Source organism: Thunnus albacares, chromosome 9 (assembly GCF_914725855.1).
Source record: "Thunnus albacares chromosome 9, fThuAlb1.1, whole genome shotgun sequence".
Lineage (NCBI taxonomy): Eukaryota > Metazoa > Chordata > Actinopteri > Scombriformes > Scombridae > Thunnus > Thunnus albacares.
The window spans coordinates 21000315-21020337 of record NC_058114.1 but is presented as its reverse complement, the minus strand read 5'-3'; the positions used below and the strand labels follow the sequence as shown (position 1 = coordinate 21020337).

Here is a 20023-nt window from a genome sequence, read left to right as displayed (position 1 = left end):
AATCGCTGATTTGGTCACTACCGAAACTGTCCTGTGTAAAACATTCATTGTTCCTGGTTCAACTTAGTATGAGGAACTGCATTTGGTGCAGTTGTAGGCGCACACTCTTACACTTAGTATAGTAGACTATTCATAACAGACCGTTTGGGTGTGTTTAACTGCTTTATCTAATCCAACTTATTTGGAAGGGGAGATGAAGTCAAACTGGATTTGTTTATGACCTATTGCCTGAATGTTAGTGGACTATCCTAAAAAGCTCATGTTGTCCAGCACAGTTGCCATGGACATATAAACTCTACAAATTAAAACAATTCCAAAAATTCCAGAGACATTTTCTTGATAATGTCTTCAAATTAATCCTTTGACGCAACACACCACACCACAGACTCCATTACTTCAACCCTTTTCTTACTTTCATTAAGGGATAGCATCACCTAAGCTGAGTAATTAAAATATCTATGTCACATGTGCCAACTGGAAACCAAACATAGCATCAGTGGCATATTTCAAAATGAATGTTTATTATCCAACAAATGACAGCCAGTGTTTCCTAATGTGATGTTGCGATGTCGTACATGCTGTTAACTGCTGCAAATATGGTGATGCTAGCAGTATTTGGTGACATTACGTCAAACCAAAAGCCAGTGCTAAAAATAACGAGCACACTTATTCCCTTGACCTTGCAGTGCTTGCAGTTTTTGCCATTTCCACCAAGTGGTATTATGCAGTTTTTGTTTGCATTAAGAGTGGAAAGCACCAAAAACAAATCCTGGATAAGGTCACTATGAGATGTCACATGAGGATCACACATACCTTCAATATGCATCCATTTTGGATGTTTTTTTTTAATGATCCAATCTTCCCTTCAGAAATGCTACTTTGCTAATGATTTGGAGGTTCTGTAACAAAATCAGGAGGCATATTTTTCTGTGAAAGGGAGGCCAAATCTTTATGTACCTTTTCCACCCATTTACAGACGTGGCCTTTCTAAAGTAATACCTGATTGTTAGGAGGTTAGTTAGGATAAACTGTTCTAGGAAGAGTACTTTGAATGAGTGACTCCTCTCCATCATCAGAGGTAGCACAAAGCTAGCCTAACTTCCTTAGTCCTAGCATGCTTTTAGCTCTTTAACACCACTGTTGTCCAGCGGTGAGAGTGTGGCTATCGATCAGCAGTTCGTCTGCTTTGCTCAGCCAGCAATTAGATAGATAGAGAGAGAGAGAGAGAAAAGGCGGAGGAAAATTTTCTTTGTCATTTCTCAGCTCTTGCATACATTGAAATAAAATTTGTCCTCTGCATTTGACCCATCCTATACATTAGGAGCAGTGGGCAGCTGCAGTGCAGCACCAGGGGACCAACTCCAGTTCTTTTTGCCAGTGGTCAGGGGTACTGACAAGAGTATTAACCCTAACATACATGTATTTTATGGTGGGAGGAAACCAAAAACCCATGAAAAAATTGGGAGAAACTCCACACAGAAAGGACCTAGGACGGCCGGAGTTGGAACCCAGGACCTTCTTGCTGTGAGGCAGCAGCACTAACCACTGAGCCAAGGGATCTCTGGTTTACACAAGCTGTTGTGGAGGTGCGTCTCGGTGGAAGGAACAAACGAGCAGAGGGGGTTACCTAATAAAAGAAGGCACCTCCAGCAATTAAGCCAGCTGACAGGCAAACTGTGGCGCTTCGCTAATGTGGGCTGACAGCAGGGAAATTTGAATAACGAGGCTTGCGGGAGGAAGGAGAGAGGAATGAGGAGGTGGAGGGGGTTGGAGGTGGGTGGGGGAGAAAACTGAGAAAGAAAGATGTGTGGTACTAATGAAACAGGTGCCTGGCAGCCCCTCTCCTTTAAGTGCAGGAATCATTGAGAGATTACCAGCACGTTTCTCCAGCACAGAGCCGAGCAGATAGCAGCTACATGTAAGGTGGGGGATGGAGGTGGGGGCTATAGACCTGTGTCTTTTCTGCAAGCCGCTTTAACAATGCAAATCACTGCTGAATGTTGACAGTCATGTTGGAATAATTTGAAAGGAGGCTTAAACTTTTAAACGCATTTGAGAAAGGACAGTGTATTGACATGTTTCATGACTCTTGGAAATGCATGTGTGTGTGTGTGTGTGTGTGGGTGGGTGGATACACAGAAACACACATTCACAAAAGCTATTCTGGTTCAGACCTACTGTCACTGCGTCCTTGGTGGTAGTCTGATGACAGAGGGAGAGGGAGAGAGCGTGGTGGGTGTTTACTCTGATCGACTCTGTGGGTAAGCAGTGTAATTAGTGGCCTGACTAATGGGCCGAGCTATATGAAGGGAGGCAGCCGCACAGGATCTTCCCAGCTGAAGGAGACAGACAGAGATCAAGCTCTGATTAAACAAATAAAAAAAAAAAACAAATCTACATATGAGGCTTTGGAGAAGGCTTCGGCATAAAGTCGTTATTTATTTTTGTGAGCAGGCAAAATTTTATGTTGGATTTAAATCTGTTTTGCCACCAGTGTAATTTTGGTATAAGCTACACTCCTCAGTCAAAGCTGGACACAATCAGCGTCCAGGATTTGTAATGAGAAACACAAAAAAAGGAAGAACAGAAACAGTAGAGTGGCAACCGCACATGTCAAAGAAGCAAAAGCTGTGTGTATAGACAATCTTGGAAGAATTGTGTCTCTCTTTTTTTCTTTTTTTTTTCCCCTCTGATGCCAGATGTGAAAAGCGCATGTGAAAATTGCAAGGAGAATGTGAGAGGTCATCCAAGAGAAAACAGTTTCTCTCCTCATCCCCTGCAGCCTTTTGAAGAAAGCGCTGTTCTTTTGAGTGAACCTTTTATATTCCTATGGTCACACAACCACATCATAACAGCGATGGCCCCATTTCAGCTCCATTAGCAAATTATGTATCACTTGTGGGTCAGTGTGGGTAGCGAGGATTGAGACACACATCTTGCGGATTCCCATCGATATTGACGTGGGAGCTACAGTCATGTGTGAATACAATAAAGTGCATGTGTGCTTGTAAATACTTGTGGAGAACTGCATCGTGTGCACATACGCTTAGCGTTTTGTAGCGGGCATGTGTGGGCGTGTTGTCCCGTCTGTGTGTGTTGGTGTGTATATGTGTGCACATGCTTCTTTTTTTTTTTTTTTTTTGAGAGTGGGGGTTAGAGCAAGGATGTGAGATCATAGTGGTTTATTGCTTGCGGTGTAATTAGAGGTAACTCAAATGAAAACAGCGATGGTTTCATTCAGAGAATACCACACTGTTAACGGTCGCCTCACGTCAGAAATTTGATGTTTTTTTGTTTTATTTTTCATGTTTTTTTTTTTTTTCACTTTTTGTTTGTCTCCGTGCATGTTTGAACGTGTCTTTGCATTCATGGATTATCTTGCATGTGACCTTGGAAATGATGTGTGTGTGCAGAACATATAACCTGATCTGTTTTGTTGCAGGACCCGCTAGCACAGTGCTGTGGTTGGTGTTCAGCTGTTTCTCACCAGTTAGCATGTTTAAAACAGCCTTATTGGATTGTTTCCATTATCCAATCCCACAGAAGGGATGTGGGGTCTGATTTTAAATCATTTCTATCCCCATAGATGACTCATTCTCTTGCGCTAGCTCTCTCATCCACTCATCAGGTCCTCATTTAATCATTGCAATTGACTTAGGCCTTCCTGGGCTAAGAGCAAGATTAGCGTGAATGCGTGTGCGTGCGTGCCTGTACATCTGATGCGACGGGGTCATATCGAAGGTTTTCCTCTTTGTGCTTGTGCAATAGGTGGCCTTAAACCCTTGTATTTAGCCTATAGCTTTCTCAGCTGCCTTTCTGGAACGGAACAGATCACAGTGGCGCTGCTAACCACCATGGGCTGTAAACACCTCTCCACTGATTTATCTAAACAGTTGAGTAATCAGATGATCTCTAATCATATCAGAGAAAAAAGCTTTCCTCCTTCATGCCGTCCCACCTCATGCAATCCCTCCTCAGTATTACAGAACATGACTTTACGATTGTGCGAGCCACAGAAAGATCTAGCCTGTAATTGTGTAACAGTGATTTCAGTCTATGTAAGCTTTGTTCAAGGGCAGACGGCATGTCTCTTGTTTGCTTTTGAGCCAGGACACGGTGGAGAGGGAGGGAATAACTGACTGTGGGATTATCAGGTGAGGCTCCCAGCCTAGATCCATTCCCAGAGGTCACCAGGTCCACTTGATGACCTGACCTCTCACTTTTAAAGCCTGTTCAGCTGTTTTCCTAATCAGGACTTGGAGCAGACTAATAGCAGCACTTGACGGGAGAGAAGTTAGGAAAGAGATTATGTATGCTGGGGTAGGATCCATGCTTTGCCTGTGTTTCAGAGACAGCATCTGTCACGGTTGTCCAGTCTAGTCTGGTGTGAATCATCATGACAACAATCCTAACCAGCAGACAGGAGTTGTGCGTAAGGTCCTGAGTGGCTGAGCCAGCAGAGACACAGCGGTTTCCTCCATCTGAAAAAATATATTCCCCATCTTCTCTTAAACATCAAGAACTCTCTCTATCCTCATCCATGCCTCCATTTTTCAGGAAGACACTGCCTCTCCTCTCACCTGTGCTCTGGAGACATTATGAAGAAAAAAAGAAAACCCAGAAAATTGTTCAAAAGAAGAAGGGGGAGGAGGGGGGGGGGTGATTAAAAATGAGAGTGAGGAGAGAGAAGAAAGATAGTCCACTCTTTCTTCCTCCTTCCATCCTCACATAAAATGGCCTTGGTGCTCTTTTTTTCCCCACCGTGAAGAGTAATTGCTCTGTGTGTGTGTGTGTGTGTGTGTGTGTGTGTTGTGTGAAAGAGGAGGGAGAGTGAGTGTGTGTGTGTGTGTGTGTGTGTGTGTGTGTGTGTGTGTTTAATCATGGGTTTTGTGTAAGAAAAGGGGAGTGTGTACGTGTGAGCAAGACTGACAAAATGTGTATGTGTATCTTTGTGAGGGTGAGTGTGTGCAGTAGTGGGTTTGTGCATGTAGAAAAAAAAAAGAGGAGTGTGTGTGTGTGTGTGTGTGTCTGTGCTCTAGGAGGGGGATCTGGCCGACAGATTGAGAGCAGCTTGTTAGAAAGAGGAACAATGAGGCCACAGCCCCTCTCCTATCTTCTTTTTTTCCCTTGCCTGGCTTTCCAGTGTTCCCTTTCTCTCTTTCCTTTTCCTCTTCTCTCTTGTTTCCATGTCCTTTCTGGAACAGACTCTTTGTTTCCTCCTCTTTTCTGTATTTCCAGTCTCACCAATCTTATCTGTCCATTTTTTTTTCTTTCCATCCGTCTGCTTTCTTTTCCTTCCACTCTCCTCCTTTTTTCAACTGCTCTCTCTCTCTCTCTCTCTCTCTCTCTCTCTGTCTCTCTCTCTCTGTGTCTCTCTCTCTCTCTCCTCACACCATCAGTCCCCCATCCTTCCTCTCCTCTGGTAATCTTTCACCTGCTGAAACACAATCCTGGCTTTCTTTCTCCCCCCCCCCTCCATATATCACATCACATCTACATACACTTGGAAATACATGTACATTGGTGCTGGCACACTCTACTCTCATCATGCCAACATGCAATTGCTTGTAACGTCTTTCATGAACTCCCTGGCATTCTTTTTGGCATTGGGGTTGAGTGATGTTGTGATTAGGTTGTTAATTAAACATCATTAATGTGTGACAGGCATCACTGATGTGTAGGACATCAAGATGTGAGATGTGTGTTGTTTTTTAAACTAAATGAATCATTACTGCTGTCATTCATGTCTACCCACATGTGTATTCCTACTGTTATTGAACATGGCTTGTAGGCTGTTTTGTGTATAGTGTTATTATGTATGATTTCCTTTGTTCAACATAAATTCAGAAAATCCTATACCCTTTATACATTTTTAGAATTAAGTCAGGTAGCATTAAAAGCCGATAGAGCTCCAATTAATTAATATTGTCACATTTTTAAAAACCTATTCTGTTAGACCTACCCAGATTCTTTGGATATAAGCTCTATAATAGTTGACATGGGAAGTAATTACTTGACTCAAGCATAAAAGGGACCAAAGTCATAAGACTAGGTGGGAAATTTAAGAAATACTACAGTGAAATCTTCATCCCATCGTGCTCGGTACCCACGCTTTCACCATCAAGTCTGGTCATCCTCATGTTAGTTTTCGGTAAATTACAAAAAGGCTCAGTTACATTTACTGGTTTGGCAAATAAGACTTGCTTAGTTGATTCTTCTTATATACTTTTTTAGGCTGCTGAAACAAATATATTTTTTTCCCTGAGATGACAATGTAAGACATTTATAGGGATGCACTAGACAAACGTTTGCTATCCCAGTTCTGTCCTTGTTGCTGAACATGAGGTTTGTCCTCTGAACATACCTGTTAGGAGGAATATTTAGAAAAATACAGACCCATTTCATGTCTCATCTTTATTCCATGTTGCACACATGAGTACATTATAATAATTCCTCGGGGGGCCGGCATGGCTGTCAGAAGAAGGCTCGCAAAGCAACATGACCACACTTACAGGACCTGAGCAAAGAGAAAAACGAGCAGCCTTTCTAGGGAAGAATATTGCTGCTGGGTAAAATACTAAAGTGCACTGGTTGGCAAGTTGTAACTGAGATCTGCTGGAATGTAAGAAAAGTTCAACTGGATGGTATCAATATCCTCTGACACATATTGTGAAGATGTTTTTTTGTAGAAATGCAACAGTATTTGTTTTAAAACAGGCTTATCCGGTTATAAAAAATGTTAGCATACGTCCTATTATTGGATGTACCTGCTACATTCTTTTAGCCAATTGCAATTTTTATGTTATATTCATGTAAAATTCTGACCTTTTTAACTCTTTCTTTACATGTCCATTAAAGGCTAAAAATAGAGCAAACCATGTTTATTAAGAGACTTTAGCCTGTAATACAGAAATAACAAAGGTTTATCAAAACTAGTCATTGCTTTCCTACATGAAATTATATGACTATCACTTGACCTCACTGTCATACTTGACCATCGTGAAGCTTGTGAACCGGCTGTCCCTGTTGGCTTCTGCACTCTGTTATTTTGACACAGAGCCAAATAGACAGACAGACGGACAGCCCCCACTACCCTCCTAGTCCAGCTCTCAGCCCCCTTTTGTCTGCCTGTCCTGCAGCATTACCCCTATGGTTGTAGTCTCCTAATTGCTCTGGACCCTGCAGAGAAGGGAGACTAAGCGCAGGGGTTGGGAGGGGTCTTCAGCCATGATGGGGTCTTCTCCCCTCCCTCTTTTCCTCCCTCCCACTGCTCTTATTTCTTTCTTTTATTTCTTTCTTCTACTCAGACTTGCAATTAAACAATGTGTGCTCATTTGGCAAAGAATCTGTTGTATTCTCCGCACCCCTGTCCAAGTCTGAGTGACCTATTCACATCTGGCTCTGCTGGCGATGACAGTGTCTTTGCAATACGCAGCAGCCCCTCACACACAGGCATGCTGGCATGCACGCACACACACACACACACAGGGCACTCATGTAGTATTGTAAGTAGACACAACTCCTTACAGTTTGGATTAAGGGACTGACTGTATGTGTGCGGCTGTTCTTTTACCACATTAAATCAGTTGTATTACACAATTACTTAGCCTTTTATTATTGACATTTTGAAATCGGACGCAAAGAATAATTTCATTTAACAACTATGCTGCACTTGTAAATATCCTAACTCTAACCTGTCTTTTCCTCTCTTCTCAGGCACCTCTGCAGCCGCCCCCGGGGTCCTCCGCCTCAGTGGTGGCAGCCGCAGCAGCAGCAGCGGCAGCATCAGGGGCACCCCAGTCACTGAAACTAACCTACCCAGAGACTCTCGACCGAATCAAGGAGGAGTTTCAGTTCCTCCAGACCCAGTACCACAGGTGGGTGTGTGGGACTTTTTAACATTGTGTGTGTTTGTTAGTGTGACTGGGCCTTTAGACCAAAAACAGCACTGTGTATTAGAAATGCTAGGGAGGCCGAATTCATGTGGGTATGTTGCTTCAGATACGACCCAAGAAAGGCCGGTTTTGAGTAATAGATCCATGAATTGGAAGGCTTATCGGACACCAAAATATTTCAGTTTTTATGATACCACGAGACAGGACTTTACAACTCTGGAAAGTTATCACGGCAATAATCATTTTATGCTCTGTCTGGACGACTGACAAGTAAACAGTAGAATTATCCATTTCATGTTACAAAGTAATGTACCAGGAATGTGCACTTGCATGAATTTGATTGACTATTGCAGTGTGTTGCCAGATGTTTTTGCATTGCGTTGTAGCACAAGTTGAGCCTGAACTTTTTTGCCAGATGACATATCGTTTTCCTTGTCCTCTCTTCTTCTGTATGCATACATTAGCACAGGTATAAGTATGCAGGCTTCTCTTTTTGCATGACTCTGTATGTATGTGTGTGTGTGTGCTTGGTGTGCAGGAATGTGTCCAGAATGCCTTTTGAATGTGGGATTTAGGCTGGCTGTGGAGTCCCAGCCTTCTCTCTCTCTGTCTCTCTCTCCTTTCTCTCTCTCTCTCTGTTCTCTTGGCACACCTTCACAGGGTCCCCACCTCCTCACTCTTCTCTTCTCATCCTGCTTTGATTTAGCCGGCCAGAATCTCCCCTCCCTCTCTTTCTGTCCCACTTCAAACTTCTTTTGCAAGGCCTCCCCCCCCCCCATGTCCACAGCCCCTCTAACCCCTGTGGCTACTGCTGCTTCCCTTGTACACACAAATGCCTGTGAGTGAGTGTGTGTGTGTGTCCATTCTGCTCACCACAAGCTTAAAACTAACAGTCCAAACAACAGTGGGACTGGGATGGCAGAATCCACACATACAGGTACTTTAGGATGAAATGATAAGTGTAACAATTATTTTATAATACATCTATGTGTATATTTTATAGCTCACTTTTGATATGTTTGTCCTGTTGAATAATAGTATGACCAGTTAATGATACTGGGTTGTTGGCTGACTGGTTGGTTGAACTTCTGGTGTCACCAGTTGTTGTAGCTATTGTCACTTTATTTATTAAAAGTACATATATAGGTTCATTTAGGGTGGTGAGAGAGTCATAATTTGATGACAATGGCAGTGTGCTAGCATTTTTTTTAATTTATTTATTTGTTTGCACAGTATTTTTACCCAGCACCTGGAAAAAAACGTATGGATGTGCATTTGCCTCCTGATGATTATTGTCCTGTCCTACTACATGAACCTCTGCCAGATCAGATCAAACTCTTTTTTTCCAGCGCCAACACTGGAGGCTTTTCTGAGTATCTGTTTGGTCAACTGGATGTACTATTAATTTAGTCTCGATGTGGAAGAATGTCTTAAAAAAGCATGTGTGCTCAACCAAGTGCAACCTTAAGGTTATCACCCTGTAACCATTTCTGAAAAAGGCTTTAAAAAAAGCCCCTGTGAACCACCTTTTGAGTAACACTGACCCAAACAAATCAAGCCATGCAGTGAACATGAGTCACCCCCGGATCTGTTGGTTGAAACAGTGTGATCAGCTCCTCTGGCAGCATTTCAGCGTTACACCTCGTGTTACAAAACACCTGGAGCATCGCCCTCTTTCCAAGCACTGGTACTGAGAACCAGCTTGCAGGATAAACAATAAATGAATGATGAGATTAAGAATACGATTGTGAGCAAGAGCGAGCTTGTGATTCCATCTGCATCTTGCAGTTTTGAGTCCACAGTGTACTGTTTTCGCAGACCTGCTTCGGGTTTCCAGGAAAGATTGTTTAAACCTCCTACAGGCTTCTCCAACAGCCCAGAGGCATAAAAACACAGCAGATTAATACACTGTGTATGACTACAGCTGAAAACTAATACTGTAACCATAGCCCATGAAAATGGCAACAAATTGCGCTATCAGACCACTCTTCACAGATCTGTCGGATGTATGTTTAATCTGGCAGGTGGGTATGAACCTGTTAATTGGAATGAGTGGTTTGGCTTGCTGATAATTGGCATACAAACAGCAGCGTACCTGAGCTGCTACTCATGTTGTTTTACAGACATGGCAAGGCAAAGCAAGGCATGGCAAGGCATGGCAAGGCAAGTCTATTTGTATAGCACATTTCAACAAGGCAATTCAAAGTGCTTTACATAAAACATAAAAGGCATCAAGACATAATGTAAAAGCAACACTAGGTAATATACAAAGACATTTAAATACAATTTTAAAGTGTTAAATTAGAAATAAAAATAAGCTAAAATAGAATAAGACAGAAAAAACAGAGTAAAAGTGCAGTTTAAGATATTAATCAGAAATTGCAACACCAATGTCATAATGTTACATGTTCTTTGCATATATTTGCCATAAGGTGGTATTAATATTGGACACATTTTCTCAGTAACATAATTTAAAATTAATTTCAGATGGTGGCCATGATGTTTAATTTAACTTGCAGCTCAAAGATGGATGAAAATGATGCTAACACTTAATTAAGCATTAACCTAAGGCTTTTTCTCTCTGTGTGTGTGTGTGTGTGTGTTAGTGGCAATCACCAAGACGCCCAGTCATGCATGTCAGCCTCTCTTGAGCCATATGCTACTTTCAAGTCATAAAACCACCATTATGTAGTAAAAGTAGCATTGAAAGCAGCACCAAAACCCCCCCCCCCCCCCACTTGATTCTTCGCATAATGTTGGAAGTCTTACAGGCTGTTATATGCCAGTTTGCTAACCAAAGGTAACCCTCACAAAAGTCAGTTTGGCAGCAGTTTTGGATCAGAGCAGACAGGCAGCAGTCAGCAGGATTATCAGTGTCCTTGTTTAGGCCATCAGCAGCCAGGTCGGGCCACAGATCCGCATCTGATTGCAGGTTACACCTCATGTAATCAAGCTCACTTGTACACTATTCACACTGCAGGGAAAACACGACCTGTACGCCCACAGAGATACACACACACACACAAACACACTGACCCATTCAGACAGACTCTCCATCTGATGCATGTGCTCAACTCACACTTACACATATGTGCAGGCTTCCCCAATTATCTTCACACACAACTAGATGTTGTCTAGAAATAGCAGGGCTTAGTTGTGTATTTTGGCTGCAGAGAAGGTGGCTGGATTCTGATAGATGTTGGATTAGACGGCAGGAAAGAGACGGAGGGAAGGGATTAGTGCTGATGAGCTGCAACTGTGTGTGTGTGTGTGTGTGTGTGTGTATGGGTGGAGGTATGGATGTGTGGGCGGGAGGGGATGTTTCTAAGTGTGTGTGTCGCTTGTCGGTTTTAGTGGCATGTGTGTGGGTGGTATGGAGGGACGAGAAAGATTAATAGGAAACTAAAGAAAGGGAAGGGTTAATTAATTAAAGGGTCATTGGTGGGTCAGCTGCTCTGATTTTTGCCGTGTGTGTGCACGTGTGAGCGTTTTTGTCGCCTCTTTTTTGGTATAAATACGAACCTTGTCAGCACCCGTAGTCATCACGGGGACCAAAGCCTAGTCCTAATGAGGCAAAATGTGGTTTCTGAGGTCCTGGTTAAGGTGAATGTTAAGGTGTGGATTGAGGTTAGGTTAAGGTTAGGGTTAGGCATGAATTGCTTATGGGAAGGTTTGGGTTTGGTTTAGGCTGCCCAAATTGAATAGAAGTAGATGTAATGTCCTAACAAGGATAGCTGCGCAAACGTGTGTGTGTGTGTGTGTGTGTGTGTTTGTGTGTGTGTGTTAACTATCTAAACAGGCTGTAATCAGCAGACTGAGGGGAGACAGGAGGAGCTGCTGACACAGAGCTCTCATTACCGTAATTCCCTCTCTACACACACACACACACACACACAAACACACACACACACACACACAGGTTGTTCTTAGTGAATGCAGACCTGCTTGCAATATTACTGATATGTGTGTGTGTGTGTGTGTGTGTGTGTGTGGTCTGTAGAGTGAGATAGGCTCTCCAGTAGCCACTAACATGCTGCCACTCATCCTTGAGCCCCTCCACTCATCTCTGCCCAAATACTACACAGCAATAGTAACTAATGACACACACACACACACATATGTTGAGTGAGTGAGTGAGTGTGTGTAACATTATGTCATCTTTAAAATATTTGGCTGTCATATCAAATATTAAGGATTGCAGCGGTAATGAGCAGAAAGAGGGAGACTGGTGATATCGGCCAGTAGCCCCATTTATATAAAACTGTAGGTCATCACTGTTAACGATAGAGTCAATTAATTGAGTAGTTGATAGATATAAAATAGATTGACAATTTTTTTTATTTTTTTTTTATGTGGCACCCCTCCCACTGTCTCGGAGGCTGCCTTCCTGGTATTGGCTGACAGTGGAGGGTGATCAGTGTAATACGGTTGACCTGGGCCTGCCAAGCTATAAAACCTGATCCATGTGGTCACTCTTCTCTCCCCTTCTCCTGCTGACCTGCTCCACATCACAACACTACATCATCTTCTTTTGGTTTTGCACTTTGTTCTAAACACCTTGTTTCGTTCGCTTTAGTTTTGATAAATAATATTAGTATACTGTTGCATGGATTCCTCCTTGTCAAATTCCTGAACCTTTTTGTGACAAATTGATTCTTTGGGGGGGTTTTTTTGGTTGTTTTTTATCATTCAAAAGTGTCAAACGTTGGCTGGTTGTAGATTCTCAGCTGTGAGGATTTGCTGATTTTCTCTGTTTATTATTGTAAATTGAACATCATTGAGTTTTGGTTGGACGACAATATAAGCAATAATCATAGCCCTAATTCAGAGTCCGTAGTCTGCAGCTATTGATCCACATATGACTTCTTAACCATAAAGTTTCACAAATATACAAGTATGAAATACATTTACAGTTTAATTCACTCCACAAGCTCACACTTTATCTCTTCGCTAACTTGTTGTGCCACAAATCAAAATCTCTTGACTTTTTACTACATTGTACATAGTAAAGAACTTCAAGGTCAAGAGGTTGTTTATATGTGGCACAACAAGCTAGAGAAGATCCGTAAACAGAAAACACAAAATACTGTTGTTGACTCTTGTCAACAATACTTGAGATTTGTTGACATATTGTTGGGATATCGATCAGTGACGGCGGCACTGTGCATTATGGCGGCGCCAAACTTGGTCGCTAAATAAGTAATAAACAAGAAATAAGTCAATATTTTTCTCTGTTCTAGCAGAGACACTGGAATTATAACATTTGTCTTTTTGTAATTCCAGTGTTGTGGTTTATGTCAATCTCCGCTTGGTGTAGTTTACTGTGTGGCATGCAGATTTGATCCGGGCTGGCCATACCAAAATTGGTGGTGTCTGTGTGTGTGGTAGTATGTGTGTGGCAGGGTGCGCCCCGGTGTCGGTGTGGACGGGGGAGGGGGGAGGGGGACGGGGTCGGCTTTTAAATCACAATGTTACACCGGTAGAAGGCTCTGTGGTCGACGACTGTCCGCCATCATCCGTCGGTGACCCGCACCGCGCCCAGATCTGGATGAGGTGGTGAAGCTGGTTAGAATGACGTGTATTGACACATTCAGATTAACTACCATCACGGGTTTAACCTGTAATGGTGTCAGACTGAATTGATTATATCTTTACACCAAATGTATCCAGATAGGCTGTGTGTATACAGATATAATTGGATAAAATAGTCAGTAATCCTCTGTTTAACTGCCTGTCTGTCACTCACTAAATGATAAAATTATATTTGCTTTAGGGAGGGTTGAGGGTTTGTGGTTTGTTTCTAGTTTTGTGTGCATTTATTTGTGGGTTGGTTTGTACGTTACAACCTCTCCTTGTGTGTGTGTGTGTGTGTGTGTGTGTGTGTGTGTGTGTGTGTGTGTGTGTGTGTGTGTGAAACATTTATGAAAGAGCAGCCCTTACAGTGAGTCTGGCAGCAGAGAGACGGCTGGCCTGCTATTGTGCGACAAGATCCCAGCTTTGTTTTGTGTGTGTGAGCGCGCATAGATGTGTGCGTGTTTGCTCTCGTACACGCCCTTGAGAGATGATGACAGAGTACACAGGCGAGTTGGGTGGGTCCCTGGTGTGTATGTTTGTGTGTGTGTGAGAGTGTGTGTTTGAAGAGAGAGAGAGAGACGGTGAGAGAAGCTAAAGGTTTTTTCCAGTGGAGCGGAGAGGAAAGGTTGATCAATAGTTAATGAGATGTAAAGCGAACAGTCACATACCTGGAGGCTGGGGGATAAATGGTCTTGACACTGTAAAGGCACGACACGGGTGCAGTCACTACATGTCTCCCATCAGTGTGTGTGTGTGTGTGTGTGTGTGTGTGTGTGTGTGTGTGTGTGTTCTTTACTGGCTGGTAGCTCTAGCTATATTTGTTTAGTACTTGTGTCAGTTATGATGCCTGTTTGCTGTATGACGGCCACTGGACTCTTCAGCCAGTTCAAGTTTTGAATTGATGGTGAAAACAGACTTAATAGCAGCATGTCACAATCAATAGTTTAAATGATTATTAAATTGGCAAACATGTAGTCTACAGCAGTTTTGATAACTGAATCATTGAAGTTATACATTGAGCAATAATATTCTCTGGTTCCAGCTTCTTTTCTCTGTTTTACATCATTGTAAAATGAACATCTTTAGGTTTTGAATGGTTGGTCAGACAAAACAAGCATGAAGATGGGCTCTGGGATATAAATACCAAACAGCATTTCAATTGGTTAATCATGAAAATAATCATCTGATGATGGAAATAAGCATTAGTTGCAGCCCTAGCTATTGTTTGAAACTTTTAGACATCAGGGTTGATACAATATCCAGGTTTGGTACGATGCCAAACAATTCTGTTTTTCAGTACCTTACTTAGGGAAATACAAACATGTTTTTCTACATTTTTTATATTTATCTAAGAAAATAAGAACTTCTCAGATTCATTAGTGTTTGATTTTGTCTTAGTACAGACTTTGCCTTAATAATAATCTAAAAGCACCAAATCTTGACACACATGAATATGGAAGTCAGCATGACTGAGAAGTCAAGGACAGCTTTCAGGACTTGACAGTCTTCGGCGCCACAGACACATTTCAGTCAGTTCTCGAAAACCTCTCAGGCTCAGGATTGTAACTAATGATTATTTTTATTAACAATTAATCTGCCCTTTATTGTCTCTGAATATTTTCTCTATATTGATCTATAAGATGTCGGAAAATATTCACATTTTCCCCAAAACCCAAGTTCACATTTAGATTGCTCGTTTTGTCAAACCAACTGTCCAAAACTCAAAAATATTCAGTGAACCATCATAAAAGGATAAAAAGAAATAAATAACTAAAATGATAAAAAAAAACATTATCAAAATTGTTTCTGATGCATTTTGTGTCGATCAGCTGATAACTCAACTAATATTAACTCTGAGGTTTGATACCCAGTCCAGTTATGGCAGGAAATGTTCTCACAATAAAATGTGCATTATAAGATAACAATGTTTTAACAGAGCGGTCATGTGCCGTTTCATAAAACCTTTATCTCCTTTACACTGTAGTGTATATGTGTTTATTAGCAGACACACAACCGGCTTGTGGAAAGAAGAGATTAAGATTTCCCTTTTAGTTGACTGTCTTTGTGGGATGCCTATTTGCCCAACGCTTGTAGAAAACGCACTTTAATTCGACTATCAAAAAATTATGTCGCTGATTATATTTCATCATCAAGAAAAAGGACGTAATATTTTTTATCAGCTGGTATAAACTCATTTAGAAATGCTTCCGTCCTTCTCACATTGAAAGAAAATCAGTGTTTACTTAAATTTTTATCTCTCTGAACACAGTTAAAAATACTCTCAAACAAAGCAATGGACAAGTCTTTTTTTTTTTTTATAGAAAAGAAAAATATGAAAAATGTCTTTTGTTCCTTTAGCAAGATAATCAATGAGGGAATAGCGAATGTAAAAGTATTAAGAAAAACAAACAGTGGAAGGGAAGGAGTTGACATTTTTACAATACCCAGTAGCCAGTTTCAAACATGGAGACTAAAAAAGCAGTCGGCACATTTCTACAAAGTGCAGGATCTTAATTAGATGCTTCGCTGTCTGTAGGTTCTTGTTAGAGAGAGAGAGAGAGAGTGTGTGTATATGTGTGTGTGTGTGTGTGTGTTCATTCCTGTTTTATTTAGCAGGCTTGTGTGTATGTGTGGGTGTATGTGCTCGTGCATGTGTAGCTTGTTTCTTTGTGGCTACCTACATGCAAGGTTAGTGTGTACATGCACGCACACGCACACACACACACACACACACACACTTCTAAATGCTTCCATGCTCCGAGTGGTATGTTTGTGTGTTTTTGTGTATGTGTGTGTGTGTGTGTGTGTGTGTGTGTGTGTGTGAGTGCGTTCACTAGCAGTGCAGCACTGACAGAGCTGTCTGAAGGCTGGCAGGCTGCAGATTTGTAGCGCATTCGGCTGATCATCTTATCTCCTGTCACCGCCAGTGAAAGATTGGAGGAACCGAGCCCACCGTGGCACACGCGCATGCACACACACACACACACACACACACACACACACACACACACACACAGTCATATCTCCATTTTTCTTGCTCGTTCCTTCGCTCATGCTGGCTCACTCAATCTTGTTTTCTCTCTGTGTTGCTGTGTCTTTCCCTCCATCCTCCAAACCTTTCCTCCCTCCCTCCCTCTCTCTCAGTAAATGCTGCTGAGCCAAAGACTAATTATTACAGGCAATCATTTCGACATGAAATACCCACTTCCTGCTCACCGCTCTCGTCCCCTCTTTCCCTCATTTTCTCCCCCCCCCGCCCCCCCAACTCTTTTATGCTCCTACAGTCACATAATGGCGCACACATACACACACACACACACACACACACACTGTAATTTCATTCCTTGAAGTCCATTTTGTGTGGAATGGTTATTGCTTTCTGAGTGCGACCTTGGGGTCTTCCCTGTAAGCACAAGAAGTGTCCGTCTGCACACTGTGTGTGTGTGAGTGTGTGTACTTGTGTACACATTTGCTATGCAACCTTGTAATGCAATTGTGCAGAGGGCAGATTTCATGGGTATAGACACTGGTTTTTCTTTCCTTTTTTTTTTGGTTCTTGACAATGTTTAGTGTATTTACCTGCATAGCTGACTTCATTCATATGCTTCAAGGTGGTTTTGTGTTGTGTGTTTTGTGAATGTGACATGCTGGAATTAGGGCTGCAACCAGCAATTATTTTCATTATTGATTAATCTCTAAGTTATTGTTTTGATGAAATGATTGAGGTTTGGTCTATGGAATATCAGGGAATATTTTTGTTTTGTTCAAATAGTTCAGGACCCAATGATATGTGACTGAGGGAAGCAGCAGATCATCACAATGGAGAAGTCAAAACGGGCACATTTTTAGGCATTTTTGCTTGATAAAGAACTTAAACGATTATCGATTATCAAAATTGTTGCAGATTGGGGTTTTTTTGTTGATCAACTAATCAATTAGTCGATGAACTGTTTCAGCTACAGATCTAATAGTATTAGAAAGCATGCATCCTTGAACCGTAAGTTGTCATTAATCATCAAGTGGAAATGATTAATCTATGAACTGATCAATCTACAAGAAATAATTGACAACAATTGTTTTTTAATGTATTTTTTGAGAGATAACAGGAAATGAGGGGAAAGAGACAGGTGGGAACAACATGCAACAAGAGCTCCAGCTGGACTCACACAGGGGAAACTGCTGTTCATGGTTGGCACCTTAAACCTCTAGGCCACCAGGGTGCCCCAAATGTTTTTAATTTTAACTTTTTAATGTTCTCAAATGTGAGGATTTGCTACTTTTCTCTGCTTTGTATAAACTGAATCTTTGGTGTTTTGGGAATGTTTGTTGGACAAAAAAGCAAGCACTTCACACACACACCCTCTAGTAAAGTTTTATGGGCTTTGTCACTATTTTTCAACATTTTATATTGTTGTTAAAAACAAGAATCAACAGATTAATTGCTAAAGAAAATCTTAAGTTACAGTCCGAATCACAGAAATGTATTTTAAATGCAGGAATTCCACACCAAACACTCATATTTGCACAGATAGATAACTGTCCCTATCATTACTTCACTTACGTATGTGCATGCACGCGTGTCTGGTCGTGGCTCTGCTTCTCCAAGCTCATCCTAAGTTTATGTCATGATGAACACACTCACAGCCATATACACAGACACACACACATACACACACACGCACGACAGTCGCATTAGTCCTCAGCTCAGCTGTGAGTGACTTCTGCCGAGAGGCAATTCCACTGTAATAAAATCTATAGGGTGGTGGGTGGGTAGGGGGGTTTAATCCTCACTACTCTCCCTCCACCACCACCACCACCACCACCCTTTCCCACCCTCCATCCCGCTTCTCTTCCTCTCCTCCCTCGTCCCTCTTCTCCTCAACTGGCTGGCAATGATAAATGAGTCAATTATGTGTGTGTGTGCACGCGGAGCTGGAGAAGGCGAGCGGATGGGGCCGTTATTACCTGTTGCGGCTGGGGGTAATGTTGCGGTATTAATCATATTCTAATTTTCCTCCGCCAAACGACCCTCTCACCACACCACCACCACCCCAAACCCCCCCACCCCCCGCCCCCCTATCAATATATCTGCCGCCCGCAAACAAGTCGGCATAAAATGCCGAGGGCCCAAATATACTACCTCTCTGGGGAGGGAGGGAAGGGGTAGGAGGGAGGGCAGAGTGTATTTCTGTGTGTGTGAGAGAGAGAGAGAGAGAGAGAGAGAGGGAGAGAGAGTTGCAGAGGTAACAAGGGAGGTGTTTGTGTGCTTTGACCTGTTACACAAACACATTTAGAGATGGAAATGTGTGTGTGTGTGCAAATCCAGCCATTGGCGTTATCCAATTTTAGAGGACGCCTGAGACTGGTTTGGGTGTGTAGAGAGACAGGCAGACACAGAGGAGAGACAGAAATATAGGACACATGGGAGAGGTGTTTGGCTGCTATCATCTCAGAGATGTGTGTGTGTGTGTTTGTGAGAGAGAGAGAGAGAGAGAGAGAGTCTCCATGCAAGGCCTGGTGGTAGCTGTGTGACTCATGGATCTAAACGTAGAAAGAGAGGAGTGATTGTTTAAACAGAATAAAGCAGAGTTTTTACATTTTCAGATAGAATCGGCACTTTTGACCCACTTAAAGCAGATGCTTCGACTTCAGTGAAACTTGCCAAAGTGCACTGTTGAATGTGAAAGAAGGGGTATCGGTTAGACAGGCAGATGGGCTGGCTGATAATTGGGGAAGCAACAAAATGAGGAGGAGTGAGAGGACACATGGATAGATTGAAAATTGTCCAGAGAGAGAGAGAGAGAGAGAGAGAAAGAGAGAGACACCTTGGATGTGCCTGCCTGCAGTCTTGGCTGGATTTCAGGCTCCAAGCGTGACTTTGTCTATTTCTGCTCTGCTCTGAGGTGATAATGGGCTGTCAGCACCCCAGTCACCCTGTTCCCTCCTCCCCCACTGAGTGTGAGAGAGGCAGAGAGAGAGGATGAAAGAGAGTGAGTGAGTGAGTAATTTGTTGTCATGTTGTTAATTCATGGTGTATTTTTATATGGAGTACAATGTTTTAAACTCTTCTCTCTGTTGCAGTTTGAAACTGGAATGTGAGAAACTGGCCACAGAGAAGACTGAGATCCAGAGACACTACGTTATGGTAAGAGACACACACACACACACACACACACACACACACACACACACACACACACACACACACAGACACACACACACACACACACACACACACACACACACAGAGCCCATGCCTCTCCGCATTCACCCACAGCAAGTGCATTGCCAAGTTCGCTGAATCCCTTTCATCTGTTAACAGCTGCCAAACAACACCCACCAAAAACCACACACAAGACCACACACACACACACACATTACCATACACACACATTATAGAGCTTATGAATAAACAGCATTTACACGGGTGTGCAATCTTATGCCTGTGTTTGCAAGTGTTTCTTTTCGTGTCAGAGATATGTACTCCTGCGCTGTGTGTCCACGTCCGTCCAGAGCTGTTTATCATCTTTTATTATTTATTTTATTTTTATTCT

The 20023-nt window shown here is 42.3% G+C and overlaps 1 protein-coding gene across 5 annotated transcripts in view; it reads left to right on the top strand.

The window, feature by feature from the left end:
- tle2a (TLE family member 2, transcriptional corepressor a) overlaps nt 1-20023 on the top strand; it is a 50240-nt gene that overhangs the window by 9661 nt on the left and 20556 nt on the right. For all 5 annotated transcript variants that reach the window (XM_044362389.1, XM_044362391.1, XM_044362390.1 and 2 more), the window contains exons 2-3: nt 7717-7877; nt 19551-19614. In XM_044362389.1, the coding sequence (XP_044218324.1) occupies nt 7717-7877; nt 19551-19614 (225 nt within the window). The remainder of the gene's footprint in view (nt 1-7716; nt 7878-19550; nt 19615-20023) is intronic.